We start from the raw sequence: 19,923 nt of genomic DNA, 5'->3' as shown, positions 1-19,923 counted from the left end.
CTAAAACCTACAGAATTGCTTTAAAAGCCTATGGAAAGTCCCATAGCCTTATTTTCCAAGTTTTTGATTGAATAAAAAGGCATTTGATCGAATGAAAATCCTTCGAGCGAATATTCGATTGAGCGTCTATTCGCCTGGCGAATATTTGCCAATTCGACTATTCCCCAGTGCGTAAATTCGCCCGAATTGCCTATTCGATTCTATTCCCCAGTCGAATTTCGAGGGATTTAACCCCTCGAAATTCGACCCTTGATGAATTTGCCCCAAGTAGTGGTTTTCAGTGTAACACTTAAGCACGCTGATATCATGTTCAAAGTGTGCCCCTCTCTGTCTTTTTTCTATTCCAGACAGAGGTATGATAAGATGCAGTACACCCCACATATATATGAGCTGGTTTACAGCCTTTAGCATAGAGGTCTCTGTAAGTGCAATCAATGCTTTCTCTTTGCACAAATGATTATATGTTTGTGACTTGGCACTTGGGGGGTTATTTATCAAAGTCCGGATTTAGCTCAATATTTTCTGCTACAAACTCCGATCAAATCCACTCGGGTTTTTTACACTTATTTATTATTATATTTTCCTGGAAATTTGCTTGGCGGGAAAAAAGTCTGGTTTTCACATTTTTTTTCTGGGTTTTTCATCCGATTTTCACTATTTTCATTATTTTTCCGGAATTTTCATGATGAAAACTTTGGAGTATTGCACGAAATCCAGCACACATGAAAAAATCATTGGGACTTCTCCCATTGACCTATATGCAACTTCGACAGGTCTGAGAGACTTTTCCATCCTCTGTGTTTAATAAATTTGGGGTTTAATAAATTCCGAAAAATCTGTGATTTTTTTTAAAAGTCCGATTTTATAAAAAGAAATCACACATTATTTGTGTTTTTTGCATTTGAAGTTTAGTAAATAACCCCCTTGGTGTAATCTTTTGTAATTTGTACTGTACAGTAGGTCAGATCTTTCAGTTATAGCCTTTTTCCGATTCATGTATTGAAGCCACTAGCCAGGTTGGAAGTTAAATTTACTTCCCTAGCTATATTGTTGTGCGTTTATTTTAAGTTATTTACATAAATGAAATTTAAAAATATGAATTACCATAGCAACCAAGGAACAGTTTTGAAAGCAAATCAAAAGATTAGAGAGCCTGAAAAAAATTATTCAATTGTTTTTGTTACCAAGGTCAACTGGGTCTGCTGGGTTTTTATTTGGAGGGGTTGAACCTGATTAAACTATGTAACCCCTAACAACCAGAAAGCATTTTCAGTTACTTGGTTAAAGGAGCAGAATAGGAAGGCAAAAAAATGTAGAAAACCAGACATAAATAAGGAAGATCATATCAAAAATTGCTTAGAATTGGTCCATCTATAGCAGGGGTCCCCAACCTTTTTTGGACTGGGGACCAGTGCGGGGTCGGTGTGGGGTCTGGGTTGGCGGGGGCGGGGTTGTCGGGGGTCAGCAGCAAGTTTGGATTTGGGATGTGCCTCGTTTTTGTGCACTGGGCTTGGCGGCCCAGTGCAGGAGTGTCGGTGGCCCGCTTCTGGGCCGTGGCCCAGCGTTTGGGGACCCTTATCTAAAGCATACTATACACAGTTTGCCCCATAATGTAGCATCTGTACCTTAATGCAGCATATTTACCATAAAGTCTACTGGTTCTTTAACTCTGTCTGTATAGAATAAAATGGAGTGGGGTTCATATACCCAGGTCAGAATCGCAAAAGCTGTGCCTCTTAGAGCTGTTGCAGAGAAGCAGTTCTACCGCATGTCTGGCTGCATTCTGTACTTCACATGAGATAAAAATTCTCCCAAGAGGTGCAGAGTGCAGTGTTTGTAGGCTCAGGCAAGCTCTAGCTGAATGACATGCCAGTTAGGGAACGAGAAGTGAACTTGTGGAGCTAGTACCTTTAATTAATTAGCAGCAAACTTTGACACATACCTTTAACGAATGGGGTTTTAGGCTCAACTAATTGCAGAGAAATTAACAGGACCACAACTGTGATATGAAATGTAAATGACCCCCAATGTGTTTTTCTTTTTTTCTTGAATTACTTTGTACTGTTAAAAACATAATTCATGTTGATTAGTCTACTACAACTATTGACTATGTTAGTCTCAATATTCTTCATGTAGACAGTGCAATCTAATCTTAAATAAGATTTGGCCAGCAAGGTCATTGCATCCCACTGGACATATACACTGATACTTTAAACAGACTCATTGTGGTAATGCAGTCTTTACATCCTACAGTATGTCCAGCTATGGGGATATGTACCTCAATCATTTGTAATGGCTTTGTTTTGCCATTTTGAATTATCCTCTATCTGACCCCAGCATTATAGTATAATTCACTTTCTTTGGTTATATCAGAAGTAATGCCATCAGGTTATATAAGCCATAAATGAATAATGGATAAAAAAAGTCTAACAAATTAAATGTGCTAAGATACTTGCAAACATTCATAAACTGTGCAAACTTTCAGAAATCTCAGAGAGACTAAACAACGGTCAAGGAGGTTCTAAGGACGCACTTGAGAATTAAAGCCGATTTTTGTTTTCTTTTAGTCTGGAGAACTTAGCAGCCCTCTTACAAGTCACAGTACAGTGTGTAAGCCATAAATAAAAGGTTACAATAACAATCATGATAACCATGTGTTTCATCAGCATCTAATACTCTTCTAAGACAGTTTGATAGAATGAGGTTGCTTGTACAGAATTGTTTTACCTCTATAGTACATATAGTTGATAAAGTATGTTACTTCTGCATTTGTACTCTCCTGTTTAATTTTTTAACCAAAAACACTGCTTTGTAGATCAGATTTTGATGCCTTTTCTATGATTTTTTCATGCATTTTCATGGAGTTCTGTATGGCTTTGGTATGATAGTATATATACATATTTTGTCATTTTAGTGTAGCTATTCAATAAACATGACAGCTACTCCTCTTATTGTGTGTCACAGTGGACCCTCTTTTAAAGGTCGTGCTCTTCTAGACATTTTTTTCTTTTACTTTAGCATTATAAATAGCATTTCTAAACTTTCTATACCACAAGGCACAAATGGTCACAACTTAAATGTATCAATATTTTCCTACAAAAAAGTCAATTTGCCTTTTTATTCTCTTCTTTTATTTAGAACACCTGCTAGTGGCATGCCTTCTGTTCTTACCTAATAGGAGAACCTCAAGCGTCTTATCTGGGTCACTGATCTCTGGCTTCACTCCTAACCTAAGGGCAGAAATAGACGAGAAGATTCTGGAAGATTTAGTTGCCCGGCGACAAATCGCCTCTTCTTCGGGTGACTAATTTCCCGAACTGTCTCCCCGCCGGAATCTAAATCGCCAGCAGATGGCACTTGGAGGGCTTCCTTTTCTGAAGTTGCCCAAAGTTGCCTCATGAGGAAACTTCTGGCGACTTCGGAAATCAAATCAATCCAAATGCCATCCCGCTGGCAATTTCGATTCTAGCCAGCTGGGAGGCAGTTTGGGGACATTAGTCGCCAGAAGAAGAGGCGATGTATGCCCAGTATCCCAGTATCCATATAAACTCACATCATCCTTTTTGAACATTTTTCACTATCCTATTTTCATGATCTCTTAAACAAATTGAAACCAACAACACATTTATTCAAAATTTCTCAAGTTTGTTGATTCATTTTTGGCTATTTCTTTTTTTTTCAAGATATTAAGGAATTATCAGATTCCTATCTTTCCAACTTGAAACACCAATACATGATTCTTGCGTACACAAGAGTATCTTAAGGGATCGATACATTTTGATTGACCAGTTTTGTCTTCAAAGCTCAACTCTACCAGCTAAGGAAAAAGCTTATTTGTTCTGCTGAATTCTATAGTGTCTGTGCAGCTAATGCCATTTCTATGTTAGCTTTGCACCTAGCTACCTGGCATGAATTAGGGGTAGTTATATAATAGAGAAACCTTTGTTTGGCCCTTTAGAAGCAATATCATTGTCCATTAAGCTATATGACTGGCAACATAATATGACCATACACCATACATGTTTTTCTTACTTGTATTAGTTGTATTATCTGCCTTCCTCTTCTCCCTCTCACTATCTTTTAAACAGGGGTCACTAACCTCGCAGGCAAATAATTATTGATCTTCAAAGCTACAATTCTATTGTTATTCTTACTTGTTATTACTTATCTTTCTTTGCAGACCCTCTCCTATGCATATACTAGTCTCACATTCAAACCACTGGTTTGCTTGTTAGGGTAAATGGGACCCTAGCTACAGATAGCTTCTGAAATTCCCAACTTGAGGGCTGCTAAAAATCACCAAAAATACACTTCTTAGTCAGTCATAAACAAACGTGCATTTTACTTAATCTTCTGCAAAAGCCGCATTCATAAAACCACCCAGGGCTAAGATTTGCATCATTATTTTAAAATATGCACATGAGGCAGATTTCTTTTATACCAACAGAAATTATTATTCCCTTTTAAGTCTGTTGCTGTCATTTAAAATAAATCTAAAGGCACAGTGTGCTTTAGGGAGTACACTTCTAATAACAACTACTTTTAACCTAAATGTTTTGTTGTCTACTGATGAAAGACTTCTCTTTTTAATCATTGGAAACATTAAATTTGAAGATTTACAACACAATAGAAATGACACTGCAGTACTGCTTAGTGTATTTTCTTTGGATAAAAAAAAGATTTACAAACCTTCTGAACAAATGTATAAATGACTGATCCCTTTGAAATATTTTTTCCCTCTGATCTGATTATGAAATCTCTGTTTACTTACAACTATATGAAAGCATTTTCAGCGATTCCATCAACAAACAAAAATAGTCTCCTTGTGTTTCCTTGGTTACAAATGATATAGATAATGTACTAAGAGGCGGACTCTGGAATTAGCCATAGAAATAAAATGGAATGAAACAGATGTTACAAGAATGTGCAGTCAGAACCGACTATTATGTTCAATTAAGGTAGGCTACATCAGGAGTATAAGATATTTACAAAGAGAACATCTTACCAAACAAAAAAATAAATTCAGTTTTCCAGTCAACAGTAGTTAAAAAACTGTAGGTGTGCAGTATATTACATTAACCTCAGCTATGTTGTTCGCATTTCAAATTATGTAAATAAAAATGGAAAAAAAATCAATGGGGTATATTTATCAAAGTGTGATAGAATAAAATACCGCCTCTCTCCATTCATTTCTATGGGATTTTTAAAGGTGTATTTATCAAAGGGTGAAAGTAAAAGTTCACCATTTGATACAATACACCTTTAAAAATCCCATAGAAATGAATGGAGAGAGGCGGTATTTCACTCTAGTGGACTGTGGTGACCTCTAACTTCACTTTTTGATAAATATACCCCTATGACTCTATGGGGTAAATTTACTAAGCGGCGAAAACACTTCGCCAGGTGAACATTCGCTCAGACAACGTTAATTTACTAAAATGCAAAGTTGCGTCCTGGGAGCCGAACACTGGCGAATTTTCACTAGCGTTACTTCGGCAATGGTGAGCAAACCAAAGCGAAGATGTGCTAGCATTCAATTCTGCCTAGTGGTCTTAGAGGTCTTGCGCTCAGGCATACGGTCTGAACTTTAAAGTTGAATGGACGTATATGTTGCAGCAAATATATTACATTACACAAGTCCAGGGAGCCGTAATAGAGAAAATAGATTTCCACTAAAAAATATGATGTAAGTAACAGAAGATTGAGGAAGATCTATGCACTCCAATGCACTTCTCCTGGTCTGGCAAAAGAGGTAACATTCAGTAAAATCCACATCTTTGTGAATTTGCGGAGTAATGTCTATTCGCCAGAGTGATAGAGTGCGGATCACCACAATCGTCTATCTCCTTCACTAGCGAAGTTAGGCCTACGCCAGTTAGTAAATTGGCAAAGTCCCTGAAAGCATTATTTACTTAGGGGCAGATTTATCAAGGGTCGAGTTTCGAATTTATGGGAATTTCTAAAAACTCCCATAAACTCCCATAAATTCGAAATGTATTAAAAGATTTAGATTTTTTAAATTTGTGAGAATAGGATCGACCTGCAAACTCAAATCGAATTTAATTCGAGCTTTTCACCCAAAATTTTTTTGATATTTTTTTTAATATTTTTTTTTTTTTAAAAAACAAACAACATTTTTGTTATTTTACAAAGTACACCAAACTACTACAAATTGATTGTAGGAGGTCCCACATAGGCTAAGACAACAATTTGGCAGGCTTTAGATGGTGAATAGTCTAATTTAAATTCTTAAAGACACAGTACATGATACATTTTGAATTTCAAATTTTTTTTTAAACTCGAATCAAATTTGGGTTTTCCCTAGTCTATTTACACTAAAATAAAGACGAATTTTGAATTTAAAAATTTAAATTTTCAATTCGACCCTTGATAAATCTGCCCCATAGTCAATCATTCTGTTGTGAACCAGGAAGGGGAAAACATTTACCTGACATTCATTATCTTTATATTTACATAGGTTATTTTTTTTAGATATTACCTCTTCTCATGCCATATATGTACAATGTTGTTTAAAGGTGTCTATGCTTGTCTAATGGTTGACGTATCTGAAATATCAGCCTATGATCCACGTTGAGACATAGGGGCCGATTCATCAAGAGTCGAATATCGAGGGTTAATTAACCCTCGATATTCGACTGGGAACTAAAATCGTTCGACTTCGAATATCGAACGATTCGAAGGATTTGAATCCAACGATCGAAGGAAAATCCTTCGATCAAAAAATCACAGGCAAGCCTATGGGGACCTTCCCCATAGGCTAACATTGACTTCGGTAGGTTTTATCTACCGAAGTAGGTGGTCGAAGTATTTTTTAAAGAGACAGTACTTCGACTATCGAATGGTCGAATAGTCGAACGATTTTTACTTCGAATCGTTCGAATTCGATCGAATTCGATCGAATTTAACCAATTCGATGGTCGAAGTACCCAAAAAATACTTCGAAATTCGACGTTTTTTACATTCGAATTCTTCACTCGAATTTTGTAAATCTGCCCCATACTGTATGTATGATTTGGTCATTCACATGATTGGTCAATAGGGATGTAGCGAACTGTTCGCCGGCGAAATAGTTCGCACGAACTTCGACTGTTCGCGTCCGCCGAATGTTCGCGAACGTCGCGCGACGTTCGCCAATAGGCGTTTGCATCAAAAATCGTTCGACCATTCGACCATTCGATCGCTAAATCGAAGGATTTTCGTTCGAATCGAACGATCGAAGCCATTGGATTGAATGAAACCATTCGATCGAATAGCTTCAATCATTCGATTCGAACGAAAATCGAACGATTTTCGGATGTTCGAAGTTCGCGAACAGTTCGCGAACTGTTCGCATTTTTTGCCGGTGTTCGCGAACGGCGTTCGCGAACACATAAACGGCAGTTCGCTACATCCCTATTGGTCAAGTAGCATTGTAGCACTGATTCATTCATTCACCTGATGACCCAAAAGCAGTCTTCATAACAAATAGTTTCACAGTAAGAGATATAAAAGATCTAGCTAGAGATAACAAATCTTGTGGCTAATCTGCTTTGTGATAACAGAGCTCAGGTTTAATCCTTCTGTTGGCCTTTTACTTCACCTTGATATTATCGTTCATAGTTACTGATTTATGATAGCTGTCTAGAGGAAATAGTGATACAATATAGGTCTCTCATTTTCCATTCCAACTGAATTGAAATAAGTGGGAGGTTTGTTATTTAGCGGCCTGGTTGCTGGATTAACTAAACCTGGTTAATTATGACTGTTGTTTGTTGTCAGCTTGATGGCTACTTTATGGCAAATCTTTTTATGTGCAAGGTGCTAAATTAGCCACACAATTGGACACACTGGCACTATTCACAAAGGTTCTTGTGCCTATACACACATGCTAAGGCACACAGTTGGGAAAGTGAAATGTACTGCAGGAATGAGCACAAATGAACCCTGGCAATAACACTGGCCTTGAAGTGCCAATAATTCCAGTGTTCCCTTAGCAGCTTGTGTCAACCAGCACACAACTGACGTGCATCCAGTGTTTTATTATTGACGTTGCAAGCCAGAAAGCAAACCATTTACACAAAAATGCTGTAAGAAAAATATGCATAGCAACATGTGAATGTTAATGAAAGTAGGTGGTATAGTAAATTAAGCAAAGGGCATTTAATGTCTGAATTTTGCACATTACACTTACATTGTAACTAAGCCCTTTTGTTACTTAAGTAGGACCTAAGTTTTATAGTGTCCTAGGCAAACCTACCAATCAATGTTTAGATCATTGCCTGTAAAAAAAGTATTGTATTTTTTCTGTTTCCCGTTTTTTTTTCTTGCCTTTTTGGCAAGTTTTAGTTTTGCTGATGTTAGGGCACCTTCAAAGGTGAATAACAAAAGCAAAAAAAGCAGGTGCCAAAGGCCAATGTGGGCACTACCACAGTAAATGGAGTTGCAATAAAGCAAAAATTAGTAAAAGGAGGAGGATATACTCACAGTATACCCCAGTCCACAGGTGCATATCCATGAAAGAAACAACAATAGTTGTGAGTCCCTCCAAAAATCAGTCAGACATAGTTTAAAAGTACAAAATGTTTATTGGGAACTAGTAGACAACGGCCTAACTTGTTTCGTGCCTTTTGGGGGCACTTACTCATAGGCCTGCCCCAACAGGCACGAAACGCGTTAGGTTGTTGTCTACTATGTCCTAATAAACATTTTACCACTGACTGATTTTTGGAGGTGCCCAATAAAATTTTTCCATCCTGTCTGATCAATGAGACGACTGATATTTGCTGATATCAGTCAGCTCATCTTCCAGCATACATGCACCAAATATCATACGAAACCATGTTTCATATGGTAATATTGGTGCGTGCATGGCCACCTTTACTTTCTATTTATCTTTTCACTACCATCTCTTGTCGTATGTTCTCCACTTCACAATATCGCAAACATATCTAGATTGGTCAGCTTGGTGCATTTCTAGTGCATCTGCTTGAACTCAATGCCCTATTCATATTTTGGGGTATTTTCTTGCCATAATGTTTTGGTAATCAAATGCATATCTGGTTTCATAGTATTCAGATTTCTTTCGTCTTTATCCAAGAACGTGTCGTATATGAGACACAGTGTGGATATTTAATATTCACAAGACGTGACATTCATATTAATTAATGTTTTGTCTTAAAACATCTCAGTGCAAGATGCAGCAAAATGTAATAAGTTGATTTTCAAAAATGTATTAAAAAACCCTAAATTTAGCATACATTTGCAGATTGATAGTTTGGGGATAGGAAGACACATTTACCCAGAAGATAAAGTTTCTAAAAATATTTGGTTTTCTGTGGTTAAGTTAGGCTTTCTTTTCAACGCAATAGCATTATTTATAAAAATCCTTCCACTAGTGTTCAGTTACAGAATACTTGTGGCAAAGGGATGTCAGGGCAGCCTAAATGCTGCACAGCGTTCATGGCATAGTACTGTGGGTGCAATGCAGCTCTGTACGTAATACCTGCCAAAGACTTGCATTCATTGTTTTTCCCTATTGTGCGTGTCTAAATGACATACAAGCTAGGGGTCACCTATGTACTATCCCTAGTCTTCTTCTCAGGAATACAGGAATGACACACTCCATTATATAGTACAAATACCCAACCTATGGGCACTAACTGCAGGACAGACTGCAAAATGTGAAAATCATGCCAATTTGCACATTTTCTCTATACTTTTTAAACTGCTTAGCACTACATTTAGGGGCCAGTTTAAGACTGCTCAAGCCAAAACCCTACGCAAGTTCAGGAAGACAATTACGATTTCGGTGGGAAAATACTTTAGGGGCAATTTATAAACACCAGGCAAATTTGCACCTGGGCAGTATCCCATAGCAACCAATCAGTGATTAGCTTTTTTCAGCTAGCTGCAAGCTGAACACTGAAAGAAACAATTTGATTTGGTTACTGCCTAGGTGCAAATTTGCCTAGGGTTTATAAATGACCTGGAGTTGAGGGGGGGATGATTCACTAAGGGTCGAATATCGAGGGTTAATTATATCGGCCCCAAAGTGTCAGTCATCGCTTGCCTTGTTAAAGTAAGAAATAAAAAACTAGCTCAGTTATATTGTTTTTTCTTAGGTAAGCAAAAATGCAACCCCAGGAAATGCATTCATAGTGAAAGAGCAGAAAATGTACTAAAATGGGCTTGGCAACCAATGCGTCAAATGATATAAACTGCCAGTTAAAGAGGGGAAATTTGTTTTGTTTATTATTCATTGATTTTCTGCCAGATATACACAATAGGTTAATGATGCTGATAGAAATGTGATTTTTTTTTATAGTGGAGTTTGTAGTGTGGCTAAATTCATCCAAACTGAGTTGTGTATCGAAATATGTTAACTCTTTTCATTTTTATCTAAAAAAAGGAAGTAACTATAGCTACTCTTCTGGCTTTCTTTTCTTTCGGTAATTCTTCTGCATTTGTAGGGGATGAAAGACCTACATTTATGAATAATATGTGTTCTGGTTAGCCAGTTTTGACAGGTACCAGATTTGTTTTGTAAGATCGTGGGCCAAAATAAATTATCCTTTGCCTGGTATTCTATTGTTTGTAGCAACCTCACAATAGTGAGAGAATTAAATAGCAGAATGGAAGAGATAAGCCATCTGATATGAGTGAGTTTGCAAAAGGTTCTTCAGATCCGATTCTGGTTGCTGAGATTTCATAAGGCTTGTTCTGTGCAGAACAGGAGGCAACCATAAAAAGATCAGCATCATGACAAGTAAATAAACACATTTGCAGTCATATTTAAATATAAGGTTAATATTTGATGAAAAAAATCGACAGTGGCCCCGTTAATTAAGTATAATCATCATGTATAGTCCTAATTTGTGTATTATGACCTGTATAATTGTATTATATCTTATCTTGGCTGTGTATTAAGCCCTTGGCTTTCAAGCAGATGCTGTAGTGGGGTTTGTAATATACTATACAAGCTGAATAAAAACATTACATCGGAAAAAGTTTGGTTGCTGCTTAATGGAACGTTAACCCAAAAAATTAATTTTGCCTCATAAAAGAAAACACAGTAAGCAATGTTGCTGAATACATTTAAGTTATTTGTATATGTAATGCTATTGAAAGCAGTGTTCTCTTTCCCTTTCTATTCTCAGTCCTGGTGACTCAAGACTGTTGATACAATGTAAGACAAGGCAGCTGATTAATAGACCTGTCTTTGCTGGGGAACTAAGACTTTTGAAACATTGTTCAAAAAGTAACAACCAGGAGTTAACGTTAAAATCACTGAACATTTTTAATAGCTGTATATTGGAAAGTTGCAAACGCCAAAGGGCATATTTATTATGCTGTGTAAAACAAATTTGCAAAAAGAAAAAAAAACAGTATAAAAAGCTGTGTAAAATAAAATTATCATGGTATGTGTAATTTTATGCAATGCGAACACCAGATTTGACGATGTTATTTTAAATTGCTTCGGGGGAAGTCACTCTAAGGGGCATATTTATTATGCTGTGTAAAACGAAATTTACTGAAAAAACTGTGTAAAAACTGAGTAAAATAAATAAATATATCAAGGTGTGTGTAATTTTATGCTGTCGGATGCCAGATTTGCCACCATTATTTTACATTGCTTCCAGTGGAAGTCAATCTAAGAAAAAAACATGTAAAACCTTTTTGCCATTTTTTTACACAGTGAAGCCAGGTGATGTGTGGTATTATTATTTACACAGCATAATAAATATGCACCTAAATTTAAAAAATATTAGTTTTGGGTATCTACTTGTATAACTAGACTTGATATCAGTGTTTTACAAATAATGGCAATGCAAACAACATTGTTTAAGCTTTCATTTACCTTGTTTAACCCTAGGACCACATAATTACAGACACCCAGTGCATTGTTACCTGGGTGAATGGTGTTTCAGTTTGAATACGTCCACAGCACCATCCACTCTTCAACTTTTGTTAACCATTAATGTAGTGCTGCTACTTACTTTAGAAGCATTGTCCCCAGAATTCACTTTCAAATTGGCAGCTGTGTTCTCTTTCCAAAGATTTTGTTTACAGCCTCTTTTCCAAAATGTCTGACCTTCCATTCATCCCATGGGCCATAGCTGGTTTAAGGGCATGTGCTAAACTAAGGGGGGTTACACAGAATCAGTATAAATTAAGTAAACGGTGACAATAATATACGTATAAGCCAACATTCTTTGCTAGGAAATCTAGTAATTCTAGCTTGGGTAGTGATTAGAACAGAGACACCATTGGATAGTTTTAGTTTTAAAAGTTTATAAATAATTCATTAAAATACAGAGACATATTGAAAAAGTAGTGTATTTTTGACAAATACAATATTGATATATAAAGGGTTTAGTGGACAGCCTTAATTTTGCCTTTATAGGAAATGAAAACTTAACCAACAGTGTATATGTATAAAGTGGCCTATTAAAAAATCTTACCAAACAGGAATATTGATATCAGTAAATATTGCCCTTTTACATCTTTTACTTGCAGCCACCATTTTATATTCTCTATACTCCCTCAGAGATCACCTGACCAGAAATTTGCAGCTCTAACTGTAATTGTAACAAGAAGTGTGGGAGGGAAAGACAAAATGTCTGTTAATTGGCTTGTGTGACCTAACATGTATGTGTGCCCTTGGTTTGTTTGTGTTTTACATAAGAGCAGTTTTATATTATATCTTTTTATAGAGACCTACATTGTTCGGGGATATATTTTTCCTTTAAGGGGCAGTGTGACTGAAAATTTCCACAACCAAGTACGTTCATTTACAAAGTAAAGTAAATTCATTTTTAATAGTTTGCGAAATATCAGTATTGGCAGCTCAGCATGGTATATTCTCCTATGCAGAAAAAAATCAGTAACCATTATAATGCAGACTTCCACATATGAATACTCAATTGAAGGGCCTAATTGATTTTTGCCTTGAACATTAAATGGCTGAATAAAAAAACCAAACCAAGTTTTAGTTTTCTAATAAAGACTAAAAGACTAAGTATGTATACTGAATTAAAATCCTCTTTCTAGCTGCAAATGACTGCCACCTGGGGTTTCTAGTTCAATTATTATATCTATTAGCTGATGCAGTACAAGAAGCTATATGTACTCTGGTTCAGTAAAAGCTGTAGTTTAATAACTATAAACTAAAATATTTTTCTCATTACATGCACAAATGTAGATATGGAAATCCTTATTATTATAGTGCTTCTTGCTATGTACTTTCTAATGCTATAATGTACTTTTAATAGTACAGGTATGGGATCTGTTATCCGGAAACCTGTTATCCAGAAAGCTCCGTATTATGGAAAGGTCATCTCCCATAGACTCCATTTTATCCAAATAATCCAAATATTTAAAATGATTTCCTTTTTCTCTGTAAGAATCAAACAGTACCTTGTACTTGATCCAAACTAAGATATAATCAATCCTTATTGGAAGCAAACCAGCCTGTTAGGTTTATTTAAAGGGATACTGTCATGGGGAAACATTTTTTTTTTCAAAATGAATCAGTTAATAGTACTGCTCCAGCAGAATCCTGCACTGAAATCCATTTCTCAAGAGAGCAAACAGTTTTTTTCAATTTTGAAATCTGACATGGGGCTAGACATATTGTCAATTTCCCAGCTGCCCCCAGTCATTTGACTTGTGCTCTGATAAACTCCAATCACTCTTTACTGCTGTACTGCAATTTAGAGTGATATCACCCCCTCCCTTTTCCCCCCAGCAGCCAAACAAAAGAACAATGGGAAGGTAATCAGATAGCAGCTCCCTAACACAAGATTACAGCGGCCTGGTAGATCTAAGAACAACACTCAATAGTAAAAACCCATGTCTCACTGAGACACATTCAGTTACATTGAGAAGGAAAAACAGCAGCCTGCCAGAAAGCATTTCTCTCCTAAAGTGCAGGCACAAGTCACATGACTGGGGGCAGCTGGGAAATTGACAAAATGTCTAACCCCATGTCAGATTTCAAAATTGAATATAAAAAAATCTGTTTGCTCTTTTGAGAAATGGATTTCAGTGCAGAATTCTGCTGGAGTAGCACTATTAACTGATGCGTTTTGAAAAAAACATGTTTTCTTTAATGTTTACATGATTTTTTAGTAGACTTAAGGTATGAATATCCAAATTATGGAAAATGCAGTTATCCGGAAAACCCCAGGTCCTGAGCATTCTGGATAACAGGTCCCATACCTGTACAGATTTTATATTTTAAAAAAAAGCATACTCTTTTGACCTCTATTCTTAATCCCCCATCCCAAAACTATTCTTTTTCCCTTACCCTACTTGCTTAATTAATACACCCGTCCACTGCCTCTATAGTGCTTTGCATTTAATGATTTATGCTACCCCCAATAATTATATTTATGCCATACTTTTATGGTTTGGCATGTTTATATGTATAATAATTGTTTTATCTGTTCATTAATGCCAAGTTATCACAGTTATTATATTGTAATGTAAAGTATAAAGATGTTTCGTTTATTATCAATTTCTTGCTAAAACTCGTTAGTGATAGCAAAGAGCCTCACTGTAAGTGTACTTCATGCTTAATATGTATCTGTATTGTATATGTATATGTTTCACAGAAAATTCTCTTAGCAATACTGTCAAAAGGGCTCCAGGTACTCAGGAAAATCCACAGGGCCACAGGCAAGTAAATGGTTTATCTTAATTTAGATGAAAAGGTAAGCATCCCCAATGGCCCTACGCGTTTGTGCCCAATAGGCACCTAGTCAAGCCCTTTTGATGGTATTGCTGTTGGTTTTTCTGCCCCCTAAGTTGTGTCTGGGGCTAGTGCACCTGGACCACTGTTTCAACATGGTGAGTTCATCAATACTTGTTATCTGTGGCACCTTTTTGTTGTAACTGAAGTTACACACCATATTCTTATCACAAACATTAGAAATGACTACAGACTGTCTGTAATGTACAGCCCGCTTCTTAGCATATATTAGAAGTAGGAAAACGCCAAACAAATGTACCTTGTTTATGGTTATCTGATCTTAACTAAATGCACACAAAGCATCAGACATAAGTAATTATTATACCCTTTTTATCATCAGCACAAGATCAACAGGGTGTTTATTGAATATCCTGCTCATTACAATTGTGTGTACAGTATGAACATAATTGTGCACCTAACTTGTGTTTCATGTATCACAGTTAACCTACAGTCTTTTTATTCTTATTCTACACAGACAGCGCAGACTGTGCTTGTTGTGGTGGTCGTGTTTGGAATCTCCTGGCTTCCACATCATGTGATCCATTTGTGGGTTGAATACGGAAACTTTCCTCTCACCCAAGCCTCGTTTGTCTTCAGAATAGCTGCACACTGTCTTGCATACAGCAACTCTTCGGTGAATCCTATCATTTATGCGTTTCTCTCTGAAAATTTCAGAAAGGCCTACAAGCAGGTATTTAAGTGCCAGATTGGCTGCGACTCCAACCAGAGTGACGCGAAAGAAATAAAAAGCAAGTTGGAAACTCCACCATCAACGAACTGCACTCATGTCTGACTCTGCCAAATGAATGCCATACTAAAACCATATGCTAAAACCAAGTGCACGGTTTGGAAGCACAAATTCATCCAATAACTACAATTACTTAGTCTAATTGTAAAGTACCCCTGTAGGTGGTGATTAGATTTTTTCAGTCATTTTCTACATCCTCTCAAAGCTATAGCTTTCAATATGTGGGAAACCAAAGACTGGCACTCTTGATAAATATGTGTAAAGTAGACAGATGTCTATTGCTTTTGAACTGTATCATACATTATTTTAAGTCATGCAGCGTGCAATGTGTGCATGTTTATAATGTTTTTTCCATGCTGGAATGCAATTACAGAATTTTGAAGTATGGTAATTATATGTATATAAAAACACACTTTTAAAAGATGCTGCAAAATGAAAATGTGTAAACAGTAATGTAGCCCTATTGTAATAATGTAAGGAAATTAGAAATTCCTTGGCCATATAAAGGCATGAAGTCTCTGGCTTTTATACAGTTTGAGGAACTTAAAGTGAACTTCTAATTTTGTCATAATTTACGACACAGGGATACATTTTTTTAATATAATGCAAAGTTATACCACTCAGCACTGTTTTTAGGAAAGTAGTTTACAGGTTATCTGTGGCTCTTGTGTATTGTAAGCATTTAAGAAAATAAATACTTTTCTGATGTTGAAAGAAATGGTGGCAAAAATGTGAACACAAACAAATTCATCTGTATATCCCAATAAAGGTGATAGTACATATTATCCATGCTTTCCAGCTGGACTGTAAAACAGGAGGAGGTTTTGGATTATGGTATACAAAAGTGTTGCACATATCTATGCTACGAGATACGATTTGATTACATTTACAAGATTATGGGGCAGATTTATCAAGGGTCAAAGTGAATTTGAGGGAATTTTCGAAGTAAAAAAATTCAAAATTTGAAGTAATTTTTTGGATACTTCGACCATCAAATAGGAAATTACAGCTTCGACTTCTATTATAAGTAAAATTGTTCGAATATTCGACCATTCGATAATCTAAGCACTGTCTCTTTAAAAAAACTTCGACTTCAATACTTTGCCAAATCAGTTTTCTAAGTTTTTTGAAGTCGAAGTAAAATCTTTCGATCGATGGATGAAATCCTTCGAATTGATCCATTCGAAGGATTTCATCATTCAATCGAACAATTTTACTTCGACCTCAAAACGGTCAAATTCTGTGAAAAAAACGTCAACTTCGATATTCGAAGTCGAAGTAAAGCCATTCGATGGTCGAATTTCGAAGTATTTATCACTTCGAAATTTGACCCTTGATAAATCTGCCTCTCAATGTTCTTCATCTTACAGGCTTGTATGTATCATCATGTATGACAGTTATTTTTACTTATAAAGTATCAATGGTTACTGATAACCTTAACTTTACAGCTGTTGCTTTTTCACTGTAAAAGTAGAGGCACAAGGAAATGTCATAGGGGTTGGGGGCAGATAAATTACACTGTTTATACTGCAAATAATTCACTTTACCATATAAAATATTATTCTTGGACCAACAAGTAGGACTGGAATTAGGGGTAGGCAGAAGAGGCAGCTACCTAGGGTGCAACGATTGAGGGGTGCTGGGCAGGTACCTCTTCTATATACCCCTAGACCAGACTCACCTGGCACACGGCTTGTGAGCTACTCTACCTGCGCATGTGCGTGTGATGGGGGAAGGGGGGGGCGAGCTGGCCGGCTGGTTTGCATAGGGCGTCTGGCCGGCCTGGCCTGCGTATTTTATATTCTAGTTGTAAAATTGGTGTGTAGGCAGCCATCTCAGGTCATTTTTCCTGGTCATCTGATTTCAGAAAGCTGTTGTTTCTCCAACTCAATGTAACTGAATGTGTCTCAGTGGGACTTGGCTTTTTACTATTGAGTGCTGTTCTACCAGGGAGCTGTTATATTGTGTCAGGGAGCTGTTATTTTATTACATTCCCATTGTTCTGCTGATAGGCTGCTGTGGGGAAAGGGAAAGTGGTGACATCACTCCAACTTGCAGTGCAGCAGTAAAGAGTGACTGAAGTTTACCAGAGCATGACTGTAGGCAGCTGGGAAACTGACAACATGTCTAGCCCCATGTCAGATTTAAAAATACATTTAAAAATCTGTTATTTTGAAAAACATATTTCAGTGCAGAAGTCTGCTGGAGCAGCACTATTAACTGATGCTTTTTGAAAAAAAAAAAACATTTTCCAGTGACAGAATTCTTTTTAAAGAAGAGAAAGTCCTTTTGATGTTGAATACATTGCTAATGCAAATGTGCAGAAAAGTGTGCACACTTTTGCAAGTATGCAAAAAAATGCATTTGTTTGTATTTTATCAATCCAGTAAGTACAATGAACAAAAGGTAAATATTGTGGAGTTGCACAATTCTCAATAAATTTATAATGAACATGAAAAAGTCAATGGGGTCCACCAAATAATTACTGACACATGGGCTGGTCTTTGGACCACTGCTTTTATATTTTGTATGTTGTTTAGAATATTCCACAACCCATGTTAGAAAGTGTCAGTGATGCTTTTGTCTCCCTCTATACAGACAGTTTGTGGAGAAGCCAGCCAGTGGGTACCAAGTGTGATGCCACACAAGCCACTGATTGGCTAAGAGATGTGGAACTTTATCACGTCATCTATTTGCATACTGAAACAGATTGCTAATTAATGATTGTTTACGATACTGTAATTAGTTTAGATATACTTCCTAGACAACCTGCTGCAAAGATTAATGATATTAACATTTACAGAGGAGTTTGGTGACCTGTAGAACAACATTAATTGTATAGCTTTATATAGATACAGGTCACAGGAGTAGTATTCTTGTGTTTAACATCAGGGCTTTCATAATCATATTTACCTGAAAACATTGGATAGTTTCCCTTTATAATAAATTAACATTTTGGAAGACCTGATGAGTGCGTTCCTATGTCCTTTTCTACTTGATACTTTACTTGCACGCAGGCATGTTGCTTTTTGAATGAAAGGGAGTGCTCCTCCTTGTGTTGTTGTTATTATGTATATTTAAAGGACAGGGTAAGTACATTTTACTGGGTGGCATCCTAAATCGCGACATTTTCTCCCCTTACTGTTCCTCATGTTTCAAGAAAACTGCACCAGCCTTTAGGAAAATTGTATAATTGCTGCACATGCATTTTACTTACCTTTCTCCCTGCATCCCAAGCTCAGATTATTATTTGTGCATGTGCAATAGATTAAACCCAGCAAGTTCTACTCTACTGCACATGCTATTTATCTTTTGGTATGTTATAGAATGAGCAATTCTAAGCAACTGTTTAATTGGTCTTTATTATTTGTTTTTATAGTTTTTGAATTATTTACCTTCTTCTTCTGACTCTTCCCAGCTTTCAAACAGGGGGTCTAAAAAAACAAATGCTCTGTAAAGCTACAAATGTATTGTTATTGCTACTTTTTATAACTCATCTTTCTATTCAGGCCTCTCCTATTTATATTTCAGTGTCCCATTCAAATCTCATTCAAATCAGTGCAACTGGAGAGCTACTGCATAAAAAGCTAAATAACTTAAAAACCACTTGTCTCAAAATATCACTCTCTATATCATACTTAAAGTTAAATGAAAGGTGAACAACCCGTTTAAGGTAAAACAAATGCCAGCACAGTTTTTCCACAGGCCAGTAGAAATCGATTTCACTGGGGAATGCCTAAAATTTACCCCTATTACCCCTTTTTTCAATTACCACTAATGAAATAAGGCTTTACATGTACAAATAGCTGTTCTTTGTATGCCGTGTTCATTTCTATTCCTAACATAGAAGAGATAGAATATAATTGCCTTATCCCTCTGATACGCTATTTGTTTTATTATATAGGGTTAGAAACAATCCAGTACAGGTATGGGATCCATTATCCAGAAAGCTCCAAATTACGGAAATGCTGTCTCCCATAGAGTCCATTTTATCCAAACAAGGATTCTCTTTTTCTCTGTTATAATAAAGCAATACCTTGTACTTGATCCAAACTAAGATATAATTAATCCTTATTGGAGGCGATACTAGACTATTTGGTTTATTTAATGTTCAAAGTAGACTGAAAGCACAGTATGAAGATCCAAATTACAGAATGATCCATTATCCAGAAAACCCCAGGTCCCGAGCAGTTTACAGATCCCATACCTGTATTATATTTTTGTATATTTTTGCAAATGATGTATGGAGCAGAAATGCTATTTTTAAGCCTAGAATACACAGAACATAACATTTTTCTATTATTCATTTCATTTTCCATGAAGATATGCATTATTCATTTTTCCTGTCTGTTCTTCTAATTAATGGTTCTTACAATTTAAATGACGAATCTCGACCTAAGTTAAGTCCTCATGCCATAACTGG

At 36.4% G+C, this 19,923-nt stretch overlaps 1 protein-coding gene across 1 annotated transcript in view; it reads left to right on the top strand.

Moving 5' to 3' along the window:
* The window catches only part of galr1.L (galanin receptor 1 L homeolog), a 90,207-nt gene extending 73,631 nt beyond the window's left edge, over positions 1 to 16,576 (top strand). The window contains exon 3 of the mRNA XM_018267841.2: positions 15,228 to 16,576. Coding sequence (XP_018123330.1) covers positions 15,228 to 15,545 — 318 coding nt within the window. The 3' untranslated portion in view covers positions 15,546 to 16,576. The remainder of the gene's footprint in view (positions 1 to 15,227) is intronic.
* The last annotated feature ends 3,347 nt before the right edge of the window (positions 16,577 to 19,923 follow it).

This window comes from Xenopus laevis, chromosome 6L (genome assembly GCF_017654675.1).
Source record: "Xenopus laevis strain J_2021 chromosome 6L, Xenopus_laevis_v10.1, whole genome shotgun sequence".
NCBI lineage: Eukaryota > Metazoa > Chordata > Amphibia > Anura > Pipidae > Xenopus > Xenopus laevis.
Note: the sequence above shows the minus strand (reverse complement) of the source record. Positions and strands in the feature narration are given on the sequence as shown.